Source organism: Gopherus evgoodei, chromosome 14 (genome assembly GCF_007399415.2).
Source record: "Gopherus evgoodei ecotype Sinaloan lineage chromosome 14, rGopEvg1_v1.p, whole genome shotgun sequence".
NCBI classification, from domain to species: domain Eukaryota; kingdom Metazoa; phylum Chordata; order Testudines; family Testudinidae; genus Gopherus; species Gopherus evgoodei.
In genome coordinates this window covers 19687546-19705858 of record NC_044335.1, presented here as the reverse complement: position 1 = coordinate 19705858, position 18313 = coordinate 19687546, and the positions used below count along the sequence as shown (strand labels likewise).

Genomic DNA, 18313 nt, shown 5'->3' with positions numbered 1-18313 from the left:
GAAATGGATCCCCTGGGAAGCCAAACAAGCTGGCTCAGTCATTTACGTTAACCGGTCTTCATGATTCCAGTGGAGCTTTTACTGAATCAAATTAAAAAGCCCTGAAGACCTTGAATAACCTCATCCCAGCTCCCAGGCCCCGCCCCTACTGGGCACTCATAGTGCTTAGGCCAAACTGACACCTAAGATAATGGTTCTGTTTAAGTGCTGTATGTTAGGCCCCACATCTCCAGTCCCCTTTGAAAGACATTAAGAAGTGCATTGTGTTATGGCCAAAATCTAGCCCCTCTTTCATGGCTGTGGAGGGCCCTTTGGCAGCAGAACTGGTGTGGTTCCAATCCATAAGGTAGGGCTGGATGTGGGGGCCACCTGTGACATTAGGATCTGGGCCTTTAAGTGCTGAGCTTCCAAGGCAGAGAGTCTGTGAGGGGTGCTGTGAAGCTGCTTAGCCAGCTGGAACAGGACACAGAATAAAGCAGAACTCTTCTAAGCACATCAAGCACCGAGTGACCACTGAACACTACAATGCACAGCTGAACCAACACCCACCAGCTCTAACTTCCACTTGCTTTTAATACCCCCCTCGAGGCAATTACATTGGCATAGCTCACCAGAGCACAGTGCTCGCTGCCCCCCACCCCCTCACAACTCTGTCATGCTCCCTCCTGCCCAGGGATGTGGGGAATGGGTAGCATAGAGCTAGCTACTGTGGCTTCTCATTACCAAGGGATTCCTCTACAATCAGGGCGTGCCTTAGGGCACCTTTCCAACTGCTTTATGCTGCTCAAAGCTTCCAGAACGGGGTGGCTGAGGTACTGGCCCAGAGTGTTCATCATATATATTTATCAGGGTTTAGCTACTATGCCAACAGATAGATTATATATTAAACCAATGCATGGACTTGCACCAGATCTACATTTACTATCTTCCCTGAGGGCCTGGCTCATAAGAAACTGATTTAAGAAACCCACAAATCAATGAGGTTTCTAGCAGCTGTCTGATCTAAGTCAGTCATTTAACTTCAGCCAGGCGGTTAATGGTATATGTTCCACAGCTAGCACATGTTCCTTTTACAAGCCACTATGCCATCTGGTATCCCACCGCATGGGCTCCCCTCACCTGCTGAGACTGCCTGTTCAACCCTCCTGGTGAACATAGTTATATATGTAACCTGTGCCCTTCATTTCCCAGCAGCCACCTGCTGCTCAGGCTGTGGCAGGACAGGTTAAACACAGTTCCAGACGTTAGAATTTAATCCCACATGAATACCTAAGTACGCTTCTTTGCTTGCTTAAAAAAAAGGTGTCAATTTATTTTTTGAAACCAGAAGTTTTACCTGGAACGTGAACAAATGACACTCTGCAAGAGTCACTCCCAGCTGTAGGCTCATCCATACTCTAAACTTAAGAAGGACGGTTCAGATAGTGAAACTGCTGCTCGGATTTGTTTTAAACATGCAGGGCCAAATTCTGCTCTTATTTATAGTCACCGCACTGACATTGGGGATTTGACTTTAAAGTAATACAGATAGTAATGGCAGTGAAGCAGCAATTTTTTTAAATTGTGAATGAATTTAAAGCTCATGAAAATTAAAGACTAATTGCTAACATAGCTCAGTCAGAGATGGTGAAAGTTTCCCACATGCAACTCTGCCAACACCTCTCTAACCTGACCTGCAGCAGCTCCTGCTATTCCAGGCCTCAGCTCTCCACACAATGGCCCACAATGCACCGAAACGCTGATCTGTAGCACCCCCTGCACATAATGCCCAGTTCTGAGTTTCAATCCCCTCCACTTTTCCATCACTGGGTCTTTCTGGAGCAAAAAAGTGCTAATCATGCTGACTTGTATGGACTTGCACATGAGGAGTGTGCTATCAGTATATTAGAAACCCTGAGTCTGGGCTTCCAAAGGCTGGTCTACACTACAAAGTTAGGTCGACATAAGGCAGCTTATTTTGACCTAATATGTCAGTCAGTGCCTACACTACAGCTTTTCTCCCATCGATGTCAGTGTCCTATTACACTGACATCATAACTCCACCTCCAGGAGAGGCATAAGGCTTATGTCGGTGTAGTTAGGGTGATGCAATGTCTGTGTAGACACCGTGTCCTTTACATTGACTGTCCTGTCTTGCAGAAGCCGCAAAATTGACAGGAAAGCCGCACTCCCTTGGACAACCCGGCAGCTGGACTCTGCTCCCAGCTGGGAGCCAAGGTGAGAAGCCCAGGGGACTTCAGGCTCCTATCCCAGCTGGGAGCCAAAGCGAGAAGCCAGGGTGACCTCCTCCCTGCTTCTGGCAGGGAAGGGGCAGGCAAGAAGCCCTGGGCAACTTCCCCTGCTCCCTGTGGGGGAGCAGAATGGGAGGCAGCCCGCCAGGACCCCAGGAGCCTGTGGGGCAGCCAGGCTCCTGGCATACAGCTGAGAGACCAGGCACTCAGCTCCCCACACTGTCCATCTTAGGTCGGTGGAAGCGTTCCTGATGAGGACACACACTACCAAGCTAAGGAGAGTAGTGTAGACATACATAGTGTAGACAGTAGTGCAGTAATTACTGTGGTGGCTGTAAGTAGGCCTAGGTTTGTAGTGTAGACATACCCCAAGACAAGAGTCTGCATTTAGTACACCTCATGCGTTTTCTACCACAGACTATATGCCTGGACCTACATCACTGTCAGTTTCAAAAGGGAAACCATTAAAAGCGTTAAAGCCACTTGTTCAGCTACAGAAAATGAATGCACAAACTAACACAATGAGCTATTTACAAGTCTGCAGAAGGAAGGAATTAGATACTTGTTATGTAATCCTATTTCTGCCCTTTGAAATGATCAAAAGATTTCGTATGCACTTAGTAAAACATCATCCAAAAAGCAGTTATGCAAAATGGAAACTATGGATTTTAATTCCATAAAGGAATTCTCTCTGCTACTGTGTGGTGACATCAGCTAAAACAATGTTAATTCTTCTTCTTTCTTTCTTTTTTATTTCAGGGATTCACGTTGTGACTTTGGAAGCCATACCTAAGCCATGGCTGTTCCAGTCCAGAGCTTCTCTTGAACAGAGACTGCCAAACATGCTGAACTATGCCCAATTTTTGCTGATAGGAACAAATTCATTTTCAAGTGGATCTGAATCGCAATGTGAATTCAAGGGTGAAATCCTGGCCCCGTTTAAATCAATGGCAAAACACCTCCCAATCGTTGGGGTGAAATACCCCAAGTCTCCTGAGAGGAAATACTAGTCATTCTAGACATCTAGCCAAACTTTGTTGGAGAGAAAGCTGTAAAAATCCTGTATTTCCCCAAGAAGATTTTCAGCATTCACTGTAAAGACACAACACCTGCTCTGCTCTCTAACACAGTCCCCAAGCCCATATCCTAAACTGCAAATAGCTTGTACAGAAAAATCTAAATATTTCACTCAAGAAGCTTCTTCAGTCATGATAACAAAGGTTGCCTGTTTACAAGCATGTCCCACACCTGCAAAATGCCATATTTTACAACTTTGCTCATACGAGAAAATGATAACAAGGCATTTAAACCATGTAATACTCACTGGGCATATTGTGGTCCATGCATCATTTTATTGAGACTCCAACCACAATGCTGACACCAAACCTGCAACTTTTGTCTGTCCTGAGAAAACTGTTCTTGGATGTAGATCTTGTGATTTCCTTATAGTGGGATTTCCTTACAGTTGGGGAGGCAGTGTGCCTAGTAGACAGAACACTATGCTGGGACTCTGGAACTCGGGGTTAATAGCTCTGCCACTGGCCTGCTGGGTAACCTTGGGCATGTCACTTAGTCCCTCTGTACCTAAGTTTCCCTTTGAGATCTACTGATGCAAAGCACTCTATAAGCGCTAGGTGTCCTAGGAAGGTTGAAAGAGTAGAATCACATACTTTTTAGTGCCAGATCTTAGCATGTTCCACTTAATTGTAGCCAATTCTGAGACGCTTCTTGCTTAGTTCTGCATTAGTCAATATTCCCACCACCCTGGGATGGAGTGGTTTGTTTGGAGCTATCGCTTCTCCCACACGTGCACACACACACACACACACACACACACACAAAGCTCAAGGCACTTCCACAAATATATAACTACACATCACAATTAAAATCACTGTATCTGCACCCTACAACAAAGCAACATTTCTCCATCACTCCAACAGAGTTAAACTAAGCACAGACCCTTCCCCTGAACTCACTTCCACCCCAAGTGCCCAAGAGTAAAAAACGATGGACTTACAGTATACCCACAGAGACTGCTTCTCAGAAAATGCTCCACTGGGAACTCCTAGCAGTTAAATCCAGGGAGAATCTAGCTCCAGAAACTACACCATCCACAACCCTGGTAGCACAGCAGGGGAAGAGAGCCAGAGTAGCCAGGGCCCAAACCAGGTAGGGATAAAACCACACAGGGAAATGGCTAAGCAGCCAGTGCAGCTCACAGCCATAGGCTAAGCCTTATCCATGCTATAAATGCAGGTAGAACACGTTATTTTCACCCTCAGGCCAGACTCTGCTCACAGTACCAGGGGCATAAAGCCATGCTGTGGAATCTGACCCAGAGTGTGCTCTGGGGCTATGGGCCATTGATCTAATTCCCCCTGCCTTCTCTCTTTCCCCTTGTGGGATGCGGGGCCCCATCCGTGCAGGGGGTCCTGTGCAGGGCAGTTTTCCCAAGCTCCGGAATCCAATGCCATTTTGCGCTCTATGGAGCTGGAGGCACCCGTTTGCATCAGGTATTTATGGCCTTGCCAAGCAAACATGAGGATCAGGTGGGGAGGTTCATGAGGTCTCCTGACTTGAAATGCTCTTTCAGGGCACAGTGCTGCAGATTCCCTTGTCTTCTTCTCGTGGGTGAGCGAAAGCTCTCCCCAGGCAGCCAGCAGGGAGGGCAGGCTGTCCGGGAAGGGGATTCAGACGAGCATAGAAGCCAGCCCCAATGTCCCCAGTGTCTTGACAGGAAAGGGTCTGGAAAACAAGCTCATGTACCAGGGCAGGGGTGTCAGCGTGCGGCGAGTGCTGACGGGCCGGAGAGGGGCACTTGGAGCCGGGCATGGGCGCAGCCTCTCTGCGGAGCCTTGGCCTGGCGGAGAGCGGGGGAAGGAGCGCAGGAGCGCACATCGCACGTGTGTCCCAGCTGCCGGGCGCCCGGTGCCAGCGAAATGCGGCTCTGAAGCCAACGCTTGGCGCCGAGAGACGCGGCGGAAAGTTCTAAGAGTTGGACACCAACTCGCTTGCTGCTGTCCCTGCTGCATCCAAAGGCACCGAGGCAGCCTGCTCCGCAGGGACCGAGACACAGCTCTGACCCGGGGGAGGCTCCGGGGCAGACGAGGCGCTGGGTGGCGGATCGGTTCCAGCTGGGGCGCTCCAGGGAGGATGCACCTGGACCAGCGCGGGCAGGGCAGAGGGGAGTGGCAGGGGGCAGGTAGGAAGGAAGGTGGCTCGCCCTGGGAAAGGAGCCAGAAGGGACCTGGGGAGGGAGCGTGGCGGGCAGGACAGGGGCTCCCTTGGGGGCAGAGGCCACGGCGGGGGAGGGTCCCTGGGATGATGGGAGGGGGGCTGCTAGGGGGCCAGGTTTGGAGGTGTCTCTTGGAGAAGCAGGGGAATCGGGATTCCCTGGGGGCAAGCGGGAGGGGTCCCCTGTGGGGCTGCAGGCGGGGGGATCAGCGTGGGGAGGTGCAAGGGAAGCGGTTACCTTGGGGGGCAGGCTGATGATGATGGGCAGCAGCACCAGAGGGGTGCAGAGTAACACCAGGAACCGGTGGATACTCCACACTTTCTTCACTAGGGCTCTGATGGCTGCCATAGCCCGACAGACACCCGACTGCGGCCGGGCGCAGGGGCCGCCGCTTTATCCAGGGGGGAGGAGAGTTACTCGGAGAGGGGGAGGGAGGGCTCGTACCTGGGGGCGGCACTGAGCACGGGGCCACTGCTGCTGGCCTCCCCCTCCCCCCCCGCATGACAACCCCGCTCCTCATTCCTCACCACACCCCTGTCCCGCATCCGGCCCCACGCACCCACCCCCTCGCTGTCCCGGGAGCCGGAATCCAAAGGCCGGCGGGAGTGCCCCGGCAGACACCTGCCTGTTCGGTACAGAGACCTGCTTCCCTTCCCCGAGGTGAGGGGCGCATGATGTGCAAAGCAACCTCAACCCCCCAGCCACGGAGTTGGTGAGCGGTGAACTCTGGCCAACTAGGTTGAGCGATCTTGTCCAGTCTGGCTAGATACCACCATGATGGGCACCTTAGAAATCCGTAACTGCCCCAGGGCTTGGGGCAAGGAAGAGTGGTTTTGCAGCCAGTATTCTTAGAAGCCATCCCTCAGCATCCTTGGAGCACTACCCATCCCTTGCAGGTCCCACAGCCAGCACCCACTGTTTGCTGGCACACCCTAGGAGTGCTCCCTAAATTGGCAGAAGAACAGCTGTCCTGCTAGCAGAGATTCTGGGCATCCCAGCTCTCCCTATCCTTGACCCTTCTGCGGGAAGTGCTGTCCTTTCTGCTGCTCACTCTCATGGGACTCACTGCTGCTCATCACTCACTCCCTTTGGCTTCAATGTCAGGGAAGTGCAACCCCCCTCTCTTGATCCTGCTAGAATGACTCTGCTTACTGCCATCATCCCGGCTTTCCACCATTCATGGTCACCACCCAGCAGATGGTAAGTCACATGAGAATGTGCTGCATGGAGTCAAAAGCACAGAGGTACCATTGACTGCATGTGTTCTGGGTATGAATTAGGCTCCCTGAGTGCCACGGGGGTAAAGAATGCTCAGTATTAATCACTGGTGACACCATCTCCTTTTCTACAGCGAACTGGTAGCTGTCGTGAAGAGTTTTCTCAGTTATCAAACACCAGAGCCTTCTCTTCTAATCATCATCACAGAAAAGCACCTGATTGCATCTAGGACACAGCTACTCAAAGTGAATCCAGCTGTAAACTATCTCCAGTTGCTTCACATGTATTACACTAGCCATGATTATGTGTGGCCTGGTCCTGCCTTTCTGCTGCGGCTTAGCTTGTTTCACAATGTGGAGCTGGTAGTCCAAAGTTATTCTGCATTGGAGTAAGTGAAGAGAAATAGAGACAGTTGCTGTATTTGGGGGGGGGGGGATGTTATATGCAACAACCAAGTTAAGAAGTTCAGAGTTTAATAATAATAAATAATAATAGTAATATGAGCTCAAAGCCGAGTCATTTAAACGCTGCAGAGAAGCTGGCAGCCCCTGAGCCAGTGTTTCCTTTCAGTCATTTTAGAAGCATGTTGTCCTTGCAGCAAATTTACCCCTTGTTCAACACTACTGAAGCCAGTAGTTACCCCAGGGATGATTCTGGGCTGGCCCTAGTGCTCAGTGAGCACAAGCAGTGTATGTTATGTTATCCTTGGGTATCTAACACAAAGAAACACTGACAGTCTTTGTGGTACTGCAGTTGGTCATCTTTAGAAGGACAGTAATGGCAGCTTCTCCCCCAAATGTGCCTTTTACAGTGAATCGCAAGGCCCACTGTGAGAATGAGTCCGTGAAGTAGTGAATACACATCTTGCCCTAGACTCCAAGGGGCACATTTTCATTTTGTGATAGTTTAGTCTGGTCTTGATTCTCCATCACCTTGCACCTTATATCATCATTTACACTTTTGCAAAAATGATGAGGATTCCCATAGGTGGGAGTAGAATATTCTGATTTGGGAGATCTCACCTGCTTACACAGGTGCAAGGAAGAAGGCATTGGGAAATAAGACCTTTATTTTTAAAAAATAGGTTTTGCCAGACTAAGAAATCTAAAGCAAAGGTCCAGTATAGAAATCAGTTCAAAAAAATGTCTTGTAACTTTAAATTTTGCACTGTTAAAGCTACACAAGGCAGAAAATATAAAGTTAAGGTTCCATCAGAAACATTAACTGTGTAACCTTCATTATTATTTAACATTTATATTACAGTAACACCAAGAGAGACTTCAGTCGGGATCAAGGCCTAACTGCACAAGTAAATGCATTCTCTGCTGTGAAGAGCTTAGAATTAGGTTTTTGCAGTTCATGTTGACAGTTTTTTTAAGAAAAAAGTGGGAGAGGACGGGGGAGGGGTAAAGAGAATAAAAAATCCAGGGCTCCTCAGTTTGCGATGTTTACAAAATGGAGGAGGGAGAGGAAAAGGGCTGCATTTCACAGCACATCTGCAAAAACTCTAATTGGTGGCAGATGTGATAGGTATGGGTTGTATTGCTATAGGTGGAGTCATTGCACTATGCTTTGAAAATTTGGCCCCATGAATTAAATTCACATTTCAATCCAGATATCTATGGAATAAAATTCCAGACCTAGGTTCAAGTATCAGAGGAGTAGCTGTGTTAGTCTGGATCTGTAAAAAGCAACAGAGCGTCCCATGGCACCTTTAACACTAACAGATTTATTAGAGCATAAGCTTTTGTGGGTGAATACCCGCTTTGTCAGACGCATTTAATGGAAATTTCCAGAGGCAGGTATAAATATGCAGGCAAGAATCAGTCTGGGGATAACGAGGTTAGTTCAATCAGGGAGGGTAAGGTCCTCTGCTAGCAGTTGAGGTGTGAACACCAAGGGAGGAGAAACTGCTTTTGTAGTTGGCTAGCCATTCCTAGGGTCATGAATGCCAAACAGGAGGAGATCCCCAGCTAGATGGAATAAAGGTCCCAGTGTGAAAAGGGTTGAGAACCACTGATCGATAGGATTACAATCCAGAAGTGAATATCTAGGCAAAGTTCTCACTGAGATCAGTGGCGTGTTGCCTGAGAAAGGATGTCAGGATATGGTCCAATAGCAGATGGTAATGCTCCAGATCTGCTTAGCTTAGATTCTTGCTTTCTTTGTGCTCTCCCACTTCGCCCTCTCCCCCCTCCTACCTGTTACATCTTCCTCCATAATTTAGAGCATATTCTGTTTAGATATTGTTCAGACACAGACATAGGCCAAAGCTGAAAAGTTCTACGTTCTGGGTTGCAGAATGCACAGAATACAACTCAGCAACAGCTCCAAGCAACAGTTCCAAATCTTTAGCATTGTCCCCAGAACTCAGACACTAGCCAGCACTGCTGTGAAATAGCTGGCAGTGGAAAGGGAATGTTTCCAAAGATGACTTCTCCAGTAACAAGGTAACTCAAAGACTCTTATCAATAACTAGAAGATAGAACCCTTCTCACAGTGGAATGCAGGTCAAACCTGACTCACATAAAACAAATGGAATGGGCAGGCTGGGGGGGCTGAGGGAGGTCAAGCTTTTCACTGTACATGTTCCCTTCTCCACTAGAAGGCACTGAGATTAAGAAGAGCATAGACAAAGGAAAGAAGATGGAAGAGAGCCACACACATCATGTTGATTGATCTCCTTTCGCAGTAACAAAGGATTAAAGAAACCAATTGACGACTTCATTAGCGAGTTACCCTTAATCAGCTGATAAAGGGATACAGTGACCTGCAAACAAATCAACCCAGCCTATGGGGTGGGCCAGACATTGTTCAAATGAGTAGTGTCACTGTTTCATTAAGATTACTTGGTTAATTAATATTTATTAACTTTTGTCTATTTATTTAATGTATAAAATGTGCCTAACACTCCAGCTGCTTGTATAAGGCAGTTCAAAAATACACATAAAGTAAAAACTGACTGGCTGTCAACATATAACAATCACTGAATTCCCTTCCCAGCAACACAAGCCCATCTTTCTGCCATCTCCATGCAGCCCTAGTCACTCCTCCCTAAGAAAAAGCCTAGGAGAATAGACATTTCTTGCAACATGCTTTGAGGACCAGCACATCTGGGTTTCTCCAGATCACAGGGGCCAATTTATTCCAGAGCTGAATGATCTCCACTGAAAAAACCCTATCCCAAACCCCATACAAACATATCTGGGACTACAGTCGTCTGAATCCTAATTGGTATCAAGTGTAGAGCTCTATCTCCATGGTAAGGAAAAGACCAAAATCATATCAACACCATACAGCATCTTCAGCTTCAACAGACTCCAAAGCAATTTGTAGATGGGGAGCCCACCTTTCAAACTTGGGCACCCAGTTTTCAATCTGAGCACCCGAATGCACAGCTAGTGCCCTCACTTAGGTGGCAAGCATGAAAACTGGACCGTGTGTGTCTGGGGATCAGTTAGCCCACCACTGAAAAGCAGATGCTTCTGGGATGGAAATGCAGCAGACATGCTGCACCAGCAACACTCTGCCATCATATTTATAGGAGAAATTCTAGGGGCAAGTGTAATAAAGTTGGAATTTGTCCAGGATACCACAGTTAATACCCCTACTCTTGTGGGACTCTTTAATGACTACAATTGGCACATCTTATCCAAAAGATGGCATATCCAGCGAAAGAGCAAGCACCTTGCAGAGGCATTGGTTCAGGAACAAGTAACTCCAGCACGCTCTGCAGCACAGCACGCCGTAGCACCATGCTGAGGCAGTGGCAGAGTACTAAGTAACAAGGGTGCCAACCCGCTGAAGATGCTGTATGGTGTTGATATGATTTTGGTCTTTTCCTTACCGTGGAGACAGAGCTCTACACCCATCTCAGGAGCACCCCAGACCACCAGGTTTGGGTTGGTAGCATTGTGACGACAGGCCAAACCTGAGTGGTGCTGCGACCAGACACATGAGATTACAATGCCCCTAACTCAAATTTAGCCTGGCTGTCCCTACCCCAGGCCAAATTTGAATGAGTGGTGTTATGACCTGGCAATGCCACCCACTCAGATTTGGTCCTTGCTGTGTGAGTGCAGGGTGGGTGAGGGGAGCAACCAGAGCCACAGCCGGGATCGTAAGGAGCCGCACTCGCCCAGGACTGGAGCAAAACACTGAAGCCAGAGGATGCGGTGGGGGGTGCCAGTGAGTGGGCAGGAAGGTTCAAAGGGTGGTGGGTGAGAGTCAGGGACCTTAGCAGCTGGTGAACTAAGGGTTGGTGGGGAGTGTTAGGGGAACTGGGGAGATGTTGGGAGGTTGTGGGGTGAGTTGTGGGGGGGAATGGAGGATTTTGAAGGGTGGTGAGGTTGTGGGGCTGGGATGTTGAGGTGAGTGGGGCATGTTGGGGGCTCTGTCAGTGGGGCTGAGGTGAGCAGGATGTATGTCAGGGCTGCTGGGATGTGTTGGGGATGTCAGGATAAGTGGGGGCAGATGGAGGGCAATGGGGGTATATGTGGGAGGGGCATTTGGGGGCCTGGGTGGAGTAGGGGGTGGGCTGGGGTGCTGTGCAACCCCTGTTCATGCTCTGCAGGGCTGGCAGCAGCTGGAGCAAAGCTAGAGCAAGGTTGTAGAGCCGCTCAGGTTTGGTCCAGCTGCCCTGACATGATAACGGGGAAGGGGCAGCTGAGCCAAATTTGAGGTGGGGGCACCCCAATTTGCACAGGACCCCAAAATTCTTTCATCCAGCACTGATATCAGTTGGTTCACCATTATTACTTCCTGGGATTTCCTAGCAGTACTAACCCAACTCTTTTTAGCTTGAGGTCCATGAGTATCCTATCTAACAAGACTTGAATGCAACTCTATTGCAAATCAAGCAACAACAGAAAACAGTGATTGCCTGAATGCACCCAAATCTAAAATTTGCTGCTATTTGCCTGAAGTGGGTATGTGCTTATTTGTGTTGGTTTCTGTTTTGTTTTCCAGGGGACCACTGTGTTATTCCAATTTTACACTAGTGCAACTCTGCTGCTAACAATGGCATTACACCAAGACAGTAAAGCGAGGTGACCCTACTTCTTTTCCATCTCAATTCTCAGAAAAGGGACACAGGCATCTTCTCTCCTCAAGATCTTCCACATTGCAGAGCCACTTGTTTCATGCCATTTGTTACAGGAGGGGGTTAGCAGGACATGCATTTCAAAATAAAATCTTAGATTTTTAAGGCCAGAAGGGACAACTAGATTGTCTTGTCTGACCTCCTGCAGAACACAAGCCAGAGAATTTCAGCCAGGTACCCTTGTACTGATCCCAGCAACTACATTAAATACATCTCAAATGCAAAGGGGGAAAAGGTGTTGATGTGCTAAAAAAACAATGAAAACCCATGTGCTTAAATATTTGTTCCAATGCTCAATCTGGAATCCAGTATCATATTTCTTCTCCGTACACAGAACTCAAACACAACTGCACATTACGGAGAAGCCAAAAATGACAACAGCTTTTCCAACTCCACTCAATAACACAGGGCTTTTTTAAAGACTGTTGACAAGTTCTCTACACTGCTAGGAGGAAACCAATGTAAAGGTAAGAGCTAATCACAGCAGACCCAAGCCAAAGGACAACAGTCAGTTCCAAACTTTCTCAAAGTTTGCAGGTCCTAAGCTCAAGAGTTTTGGTCCAGGCCCTCTGGAATATTCTTCCTTGTGTCATTCTAATCTTAGCAAAACTAAAGCTATTTCCCCACTTTGCACACTGATGCTGAGCAAGCAAAAACTTGCAAGTGAATGTGTCCCAAATACATTAATCCAAGCAAAGGCTAAGCCTGTTAGAAAAGGATGCTTTATAAACAGATCACAGAGGAAGTACAGAAATTGCCCACACCAGAATTATAACTCCAAATGACTGGCTTTTCACACCTGACCTCAAATACCCCTGCAAAATAAATTCCCGATCAGCACAGGCAGGATAGTTCTTTTCCTCTTTATCAAACAGCAAAAAAAAAAAAAAAAAAAAAAAAAAGCATAAAAGGCAAGGAGAGGATTCTTTTATTTAACTAACTAAAAGTAAAATCCAACATGGACATTCAAACAATTGATAATAAACTGCAATCCTTCAAATTATGATATTACAGAAGAATTCTGAAAATATCCTAGATACACCACATAACTAACCAAAAACTATTAAGGATGATTGGAACTAGGTCACCGGACCTGGGGAGAGGGCAAAGGAGCCCCTTTTCCCTCCCACCCCCCAACACATATACTTTTTAACAAAGAAATACATGTGGAAAAAACACAATTGTACTCCTAGGGACCAAGATGCACTACGAGATCAGATGCATTCCCAGATATCCACTGCAATCCTAGATAATTGCGTGATCAAAACTGCATTAAGTTAACATTTTTTTCTTAATAGATATTGTATTGCTTCTGTCTGCTACAGCCTGTTCATGATGTTTGTTAGGATATCTAAAAATATAAAATATATTTTTGATTTTATTTTATTTTTTATAAAACATAGAAAAATCATTTCATATGGTAGCTCTTCTATGGGGACACGTTTACCTTCTTTCAGAGTTGTTTGTTATGATTATTAATTTTGCTGATGCCTTTTTCTAAGGAGATGTACAATTTAGGGTTACAATTGTTAAAATATACATTATATATAAACAAGGACAATTTGATTGTAATGTTACAGAATTTCAAGTTACAGTTCAATAGTAAAAAAAATAATAATGCCATATTAATAGTGTCGTATATGCAATAACATGATAAATGCAAGTGAAGCACAAAAATAAAATGCAGTCCCGATGTTTAGAACTAAAGTTATCTTCTTTTTTTTTGTTTGTTCATACTATAATTATGCCTTAAATATTATAATCTGGCTACCTTTTGTATTCTGGGTATTTATGTTACAGTTGTACTCTGTGGGATATTTAAGTAGCACTTTAATTCCCCCGCCACTCTGGCCTTGCCCTCCCCACAACCTTCTACAAAGGTTCCGATGCCGTTAAACTCAGTCACTGCAATGTAGTATCCTGGTGGACCAAAAGGACTGTTATCCACAAAGAGATAAGCAGAGGATCGTACAGAATGAGCGACCATAAGTGCAAACCTCCAGTAATGGAAATGCCACATAAGAAGAAAAAAGTAAAATCGACCATAGCCTCAGAGAATCCCAGTCTCTCCATGCAAGGGGCAGAAGATACAGATGACAATTCAAACTTTATAATCAAATTGAGGAACAGATCAAAGGGGGAAAAGATGGGAGGATAAAGTCAAGTGCGGGCTGGACTTTCTCTCTGTTTTGTTGCTGTGTCTGGAGCACAGCAAATGGAGGCTAAATCAGTCTGAATAAAACCAGAGAGTGAGCAGAAAAGACAAGCAACATAATAACCTGATCTCACTTTGCACTTCTACAGCATCCTCTCACTGACTAGCTCAAAGTGCATTACAGACAGTGATGAATTCAGCCCCACAACGTACTAGAAGATACAGAATTATTATTAGGCTGACAAGCCCTTTCCCCTTCAGAGCCAATTAGCCATCGGGGCATTAGCGATACTAGATAGGTCATTCCTAATGTGTCAGGAAAGTCATAGTTTTTAACAGAGTCAAATGAGTAGCAAGAAAGTACAAAACAGATTCCAAAGAAGAAAACCATCCCCTGGATAATAAAAACCATAAATCAATGGCCTGGTAGAAAAGAGGTGGAGTATATAACCACAGAGCTTGTTGGTACAGTACGTTTTAGAGACTGATTTGCAACTTGTCTGAGCAGATCCTGGTCCATGTGAGATAGTTTTTCCTTCGTTTCCAATAGCACTTTATAGTTTTGGAATACTATGCAAATAATAACAAATCAATTAAAACTCTTATCAATCCTTCAGGGTGGGTAAGTGGATATTATTATTATCATGCCAACTTTTCAAATGGGGAAACTGACACAAGAAGTTAAATGACTTGCTCAAGGCTACCCAGAGAGCCAGTGGCAGAGCTAGAATTCAGGCTGTTCCTAGCTCCCAGCCCCCTGCTCAGTCCATGCTGGCATACATACCTCCTTTCCTGCTTACTTCCTTAGTGATACTGTGTGGTTCTCCATTTAATTAAAGAATTGGTTGGAAGAGAGAAAGATATGTGTATGTTTCAGCCCTTTCTGCAAGTTTCATATTTTGCCATTGAGAGACATGAATAAAAAGTTACTGCATGAACTAAGATGCAGAATAACTCTCCAGCATTGCATAAGCTTTAATCCTTTACAAACAAAGCAGCCGAAGAGACCTTATTCAATCAGACTAATTGCATTTCTCTCTCCACACACAACCTGCAGATCCAAACCCAGAAGGCCAAAGTCAAACTTCAAAACCAACCACAGGCAACAGTACAGCCCTCCAATGCCTTCTTATGCCAGCCTGATACGCTGAAAAGAATCTGTTTTCAAAGAGAGTAAACAGCCTCAAAGATGTTAATTACAGAGCAACTGCAGCGGTAAAGGAAAATGAGCTCTTCGTGCCTACACCAAAAATGACCAAATAAAACAAAAAACAAATGATCTGTGGCAATTAGGGAATGCAGCTCTAGCCAACACAAACAAACAAACCCCGGTGAAAAGATGACACATCCTGGAAGCAAAGAACTGAAACACAACCAAGACCATAATATAGTTGGGTGAGCCTCACCAAACCCAGTGCTATTCACTGGGCAGTGATTTCCCAATACCAGAGTTCTTTACAGCAGCAGAGATGCACATGGCTAAAGCAGGCTGCATTTTAGTTGGGCTGCTTTTGTTGGCCTGATGCTGTTTCAATTTCCCATCCTTTGATAGGGTAGCCTTGATTTGAACTGATTTTCTATCTAGGCTCCAGGGTTATCAGGGATCATTTTGACACAGGTAGAAATCAGGAGCCAGTGGGGTAGATTTCACATTTTCAGACCACGAACACAAAGCCCTAATCTGCTTCCCTTATTCCTGTGACTAGTCCCAGGATAACTGTCCTGGGTCTGTTCCGGCTCCCATTGAAGTCAACGGCTACACACCTATGTGAGTTAGCCAAGAGGATAAGGACTGCAGTATCAGGCCCATAATTAATAATAAGAAGGAAAGAGAAAGAAAAGGGAGCCTGCTCATCAGCTGTGAACATGACTCTAATGGGGGGGGGGCGTTTTAACCCACACACAACCCGATCACTTAGGTAACATTCCATGCATGGAGACAAAGGATGAGCAGATAAAGAAGCTGAAGACCCAACGGTAAAATTCTCAAATCATAAAACACTACAAGTACTTCAAAGGAGGCCAAGTCACCAAATAATATACTCTGCCCCTGTGCTGTAGCCACAGGAGCCCCACAAACTCCTCTCTGAAAAATCAAGTATGTGAAATACAAGAACACCGTGAGATCTTAGAAAAGAAAGGGAGTTTATTTGGTGGCCAGTGCAGAAATCTGCCATTTCTCTTATAGTGATACAGGTTTCTAACAGCGAGAAACAAAGGGAAGGCATTTCCTTACTCGATTCACATTTGTGCATGTTTAATTCTATTCAATTTCCTGAATGCAGCCCCTATCAGCTCAATATCATAAATATGCCGCTCAATATTCATAGGACAGGGGCCTGTCTCTTACTGAAGTTTACTGTACTAATGGTGACATACTGATTTGCTTAGAGTTCAAGTATTTTGAATGTAATTAAGATTTAAACCCCGACCTCTTTGCATCTTCTTAATTATGTAAATGCCCATAGGCGCTGGAACTAGAGGTGCTCGGGGTGCTGGCTTGAAGTGGTTTCCAGTAAGCCTACCGGTTTACAGTTTGGCTCTCAACACTCCCACTATACAAATTGTTCCAGTGCCCCTGTAAACACCTATAATCAACACTTCCTGCGCCAGCATTAGCCAAGGCCCAGACGCTTCTTTCCTTCATTTTTTCCCATATTACCATATATATTTGTTCATAAGCTGAATATTTTTGGTAAAATAGTGACTCATCAAAGAGCAGGGGTCAGCTTATAAATGGGTCTACACCAAAATTTTATGATTTTAAACTCTATGGAATCATTCAACTGAATATCTACTACATTGTCATTTTGTTTACCTGCAGCGTCTGCAGGCATGGAGCCCTCAGCTCCCTGTGGCTACAGTTCACCATTCCCAGCTTCCCGCAGCTCCTATTGGCTGGGAAAGGCAAACTGCGGCCACAGGGAGCTGAGGGGCTCCATGCCTGCAGATGCTCCAAGTAAACAAAATGTCCCAACCCCCCCAGCAGCTTATCCTGATGGGCTGGGAGCCAAAGTTTTCCAACCCCTGAAATATAGGGCTGGCTTATGAAAGGGTCATACAGTTTTTGCTATTTTTACCTATCCATTTGGGGGGTGTAGTGAGGTGACCTGGCTCCCAGCTGCCCCAGAGAGGGACGACCCCCTCCGGATGCCAAAGTGGGCAGAGCCACTGGAGTCTGCGGCCGCCCCCCCAGAGGTCAAGGCGCAGGACAGAAAGTATAAAAGCCCAACCCCAGGCCTCAAGTTGCCTGGCTGCTGGTGCCCTAGCTCCCACTGGGGAGACGCTTGCTGCCTGTGACCACCCCGAGGACTGGCCATACCCATTGAGGCCGGACGTCGACCAGACACCGGAGAAGCCAGCAAGCCTACCGGTGAGAAGGGACCCAGAGGAGCTGCCCAGTTTACCACTCCCTGGGTACCCCGAGGAGCCCATGGCGCTTGATGCCGTGGAAGACACTGACCAGACGCAGGTACTGCTAGAGGGGAAGGTAGGAAGTAGCCTGGGGGCAGCCGACCCTAGTCTGGCAGCAGCACACCCAGAGCCAATGTCAGTGTGCTGCGGCCAGGATCCTCACTGACACAGCAGCAGGTCGCCTGCTGCTGTCAAGGCCCCGGGCTGGGACCCAGTGGAGTGGGCAGGACTGCGTCCCCACTGCCACCCCACTCAGGGTGGCCGTCTCCCCCACGCCTAGACGCTCAGGAACCTGGGTTTTGTTCTTGAACTGTTTGCTGCCCTGCCCGAGGGCCTGGGCTTATTACTGAACTCTCTGCTCAGTCCCTGCCTGAGGGTCTGAGCCCTGAACTGTTTGTGTACTGCCCTGCCCTGACCCAGGGCCTGGGCTTATTACTGAACTCCGTGCTCAGCCCCTGCCAGAGGGTCTGAACCCTGAACTGTTTGTTTGCTGCCTGCCCTGACCCAGGGCCTGGGCTTGTTGAACTATTTGCTCAGCCTCTGTTTGAGGGCCTGAGCTCCCAACTGAGCACTTGCAGCCTGCCCTTATCTAGGGCTAGGCCAGTCAGGGAAATATTTGCTCAGTCCCTTCCTGAGGGCCTGAGCCCTTGACTGTTTCCTGCCCCATCAGGCTAATTCCCCAACTCACCAGACTTGTGTAGTGAGGCAGCCTGGCTCCCAGCCACCCCAGAGAGGGGCAACCCCAACAGCACACACCTACACGGGGATCGGCTTATAAACAAACGGGCTAATGAATGAGTGTATACAGTAATTATTTCCTGCTGGAACTAGATTTGTATCTCTCTGTTAGTGGGCATGGAAGGAAGGATGGTTGATGCCAACCCAACACTTGCTGTAATCACTAATTCCAATACATTTAAATCCACTCACTGTTCATGCAAACGGGAGAGCTGGTAGGT

The 18313-nt window shown here is 47.0% G+C and overlaps 1 protein-coding gene across 1 annotated transcript in view; it reads right to left on the bottom strand.

The window, feature by feature from the left end:
- SLC13A3 (solute carrier family 13 member 3) overlaps window positions 1-5817 on the bottom strand; it is a 39679-nt gene extending 33862 nt beyond the window's left edge. Inside the window, exon 1 of the mRNA XM_030533629.1 lies at window positions 5704-5817. Coding sequence (XP_030389489.1) covers window positions 5704-5814 — 111 coding nt within the window. The 5' untranslated portion in view covers window positions 5815-5817. The remainder of the gene's footprint in view (window positions 1-5703) is intronic.
- Between the last annotated feature and the right edge of the window lie 12496 nt (window positions 5818-18313).